Source organism: Episyrphus balteatus, chromosome 4, assembly GCF_945859705.1.
Source record: "Episyrphus balteatus chromosome 4, idEpiBalt1.1, whole genome shotgun sequence".
NCBI lineage: Eukaryota > Metazoa > Arthropoda > Insecta > Diptera > Syrphidae > Episyrphus > Episyrphus balteatus.
Genome location: NC_079137.1, coordinates 60,459,846 through 60,462,224, shown reverse-complemented (window position 1 = coordinate 60,462,224; position 2,379 = coordinate 60,459,846). Strand labels below are relative to the sequence as shown.

Below are 2,379 nucleotides of genomic sequence, written 5' to 3'. Positions count from 1 at the left end.
ACATTTTGTACTTAAGAGCTATTTAGAGGTGGTTTTAAGTTAAACAACCTTTAACCTTTTATAAATATGGCTATAAATGTTTATAATAAGTGTGTTTTTTACTACCACCGGTCTTAACTGGACAAAAAAAACGCCTCGGGGCTTAACCTAAAATCTTGGCAGCACTGTATATTGAATGTTCCGAAAACAGCAGACACAACAAAACTTTAGAGTTGTCATATTTTTCGCTTTCGTCCTTTTCTTGTATTTTTCATGTATGTTTTACAAAGAGATACAAAAATATATGCTAGCAAAACTAGTTTAATACATTTTGTCCTTCTAAACGTCAGTTTTCACGTTTGTAAACAAATTCTAAACAATTTATGAAAAAATTAGTTTGGTAGCACAGATTTAAAACTCTTCAAAAAGTTAAGCCCAGAGAAATCTCCGGGCTAAACAACTAAGCCCAAGGGGCTAAGGTGTTGTTGTATTTAACATGTAAATTGCTTAGCCCAGACTGCGTTTTTTTGTCCAGTTAAGACCGGTTGTAATAAAAAACACACCTAATGGCGATTTATATTTCCTTTTAGAAAATTCCTATACATAAAAAAAAACATTTCATATTCGCACTTTTATCTAAATTTTAAAAATTTACAGATTTTTTTAAAGTTTTTTCGTCGATATTCTGGCAGCACTGTTTAGCAATTCCACAATCCACTCAGCAAACGTCAAAATCACATGTTCCACTTGATTTAACAAAATTGGATTCTAATTTGTTTACTCCACAGTGCGCGGGAAATTCTTTTATTTATTTAAAAAATTTTAATTTAAAAACATTTTATTCAATTAATTTAAATACAAAAATGGAAACAATTTGTCGTAAACGTTTACGTTCTGATGAATATCCATATCAATTACAAAGTAAAATGTTTATTAATCAACAAAGAGTTGATCGACTTAACGATGAAAAAATGAAAAGAATTCATAGTAAGTTTATTTTAAATAAATAATACATTTATTTGCCACTCGATTATGATTATTTTTATCTCCCAAGGTAAAACAATATCAATGCTCTTCAAAGGCGCACAAAATCTAGATAATTCTGATGTAGCTACTAAGCCTTTGGGATTAAATGAAATATCCCAATTAGTTACTTTAAGTGGAAGTGGCAATTTAGTATTTGCTTCCAAGGAAAAGGTAATTTTAATCCTAACCCTTTTCTAGTCTATACTTATGGGCTCTCACTTGTTATAGCCCGAAGGATTCCCTAAAGAAAAACTCAAGTCAAAATGCTGTGGAAAAGACGCTTTTATCACAGGAGATTGCTTCAATTGTAATTTAGGACTCTGTGAGTTCTGTGCTTCTTCCTGCACTGGTTGTGGCCAATTCTTGTGTGGCAGTTGCATTATGCTTTTGTAAGTAACATTCTTTGTGTTCATTGCATTTTTATTTAATCAGATATTTACTTTTTTACAGTGAATGCGGAACTTATGAACAACCAATTTGCGAACGATGCAAAATGTTCAACTGAGAGTCGTTGTTGGCTATTCTCTAATTTAGTTTTTAATATAAAACAATTGCAATCAAAATATCTATGTATTTATAACTTATAAACCTATATTTTTAGAATGATGGTTAAATTGTATAGTTAAGTTTAATTGAATAAAGTTTGTTAGGTATGTTAGCTCAAAGTTTATAAGAAAAAATAAAGTTGAAGAATTTGAAATGTTTATTACCATAGTTTACTAGTTTTAGTTAATTCAAAGAAGATGAAGAGTAAAAGAAATATTTTCAAATTCAGAATTTTTAGAAAAATAAAAGTAATTAAAAATAAATTGCACAACTGGGGTCGCACGTACTTGCTCTTATGGTAAAAGTTACTCTTATGTTAAAACAAGGGAAAATTTAAAATTTGAATTTCATAAGTGGTGTAAAAAAAAAAATAAAATCTGTTTTTATAAATAATTAAATACCGTTTTAAATCATCTTTTACAAAAAACTAAGTATGACATTTTATTTCTTGTATAAAAAGGAATTTTTAGAAAAAAAACTTCGAAAATCGTTAGAGCCGTTTTTTAAAAAAATAATTTTTTATATATAAAAAAATTTTTAACATTTTTAAAAATAAAAGTTGGTATGCCATTTTAAAGAAATAATTAATTTACACATAAAAACGGAATTTCAAAATTTTTTACCAACCCGTTTCCAAAAAATTGATTTTTCAAAAAAAAATTTTGAAATATTTTTAAAAAATCCAAAAATGTGTTTTTTGAAAAATTAAAATTTTTTTCAAATAGTGAATATTTAATCGTTTCTGTATAAAAATTTTGGTCAAAATCTGTTTTGTCGTTAACGAGAAATTCATAAATCAAAAAAACCGTTCTATTGCATTTACCATTA

General features: G+C 27.3%; 1 protein-coding gene across 1 annotated transcript; it reads left to right on the top strand.

Annotated features, from left to right (window-relative positions):
- Window positions 1-739: 739 nt before the first annotated feature.
- Window positions 740-1,670, top strand: LOC129917775 (apoptosis regulatory protein Siva-like). Its single transcript, XM_055997882.1, has 4 exons — window positions 740-966; window positions 1,034-1,176; window positions 1,234-1,394; window positions 1,456-1,670. Exons 1-4 carry the CDS (start codon window positions 843-845, stop codon window positions 1,508-1,510), a joined length of 483 nt encoding a protein of 160 aa, XP_055853857.1. The 5' UTR covers window positions 740-842; the 3' UTR covers window positions 1,511-1,670.
- The last annotated feature ends 709 nt before the right edge of the window (window positions 1,671-2,379 follow it).

Bases quoted from the DNA above. Each gene is read 5' to 3' on its own strand.
- LOC129917775 (XM_055997882.1), top strand. From the start codon at position 843: ATGGAAACAATTTGTCGTAAACGTTTACGTTCTGATGAATATCCATAT. The intron at 967-1,033 runs GTAAGTTTATTT...TTATCTCCCAAG, and splicing joins AAAAATGAAAAGAATTCATA to GTAAAACAATATCAATGCTC. The intron at 1,177-1,233 runs GTAATTTTAATC...CACTTGTTATAG, and splicing joins TATTTGCTTCCAAGGAAAAG to CCCGAAGGATTCCCTAAAGA.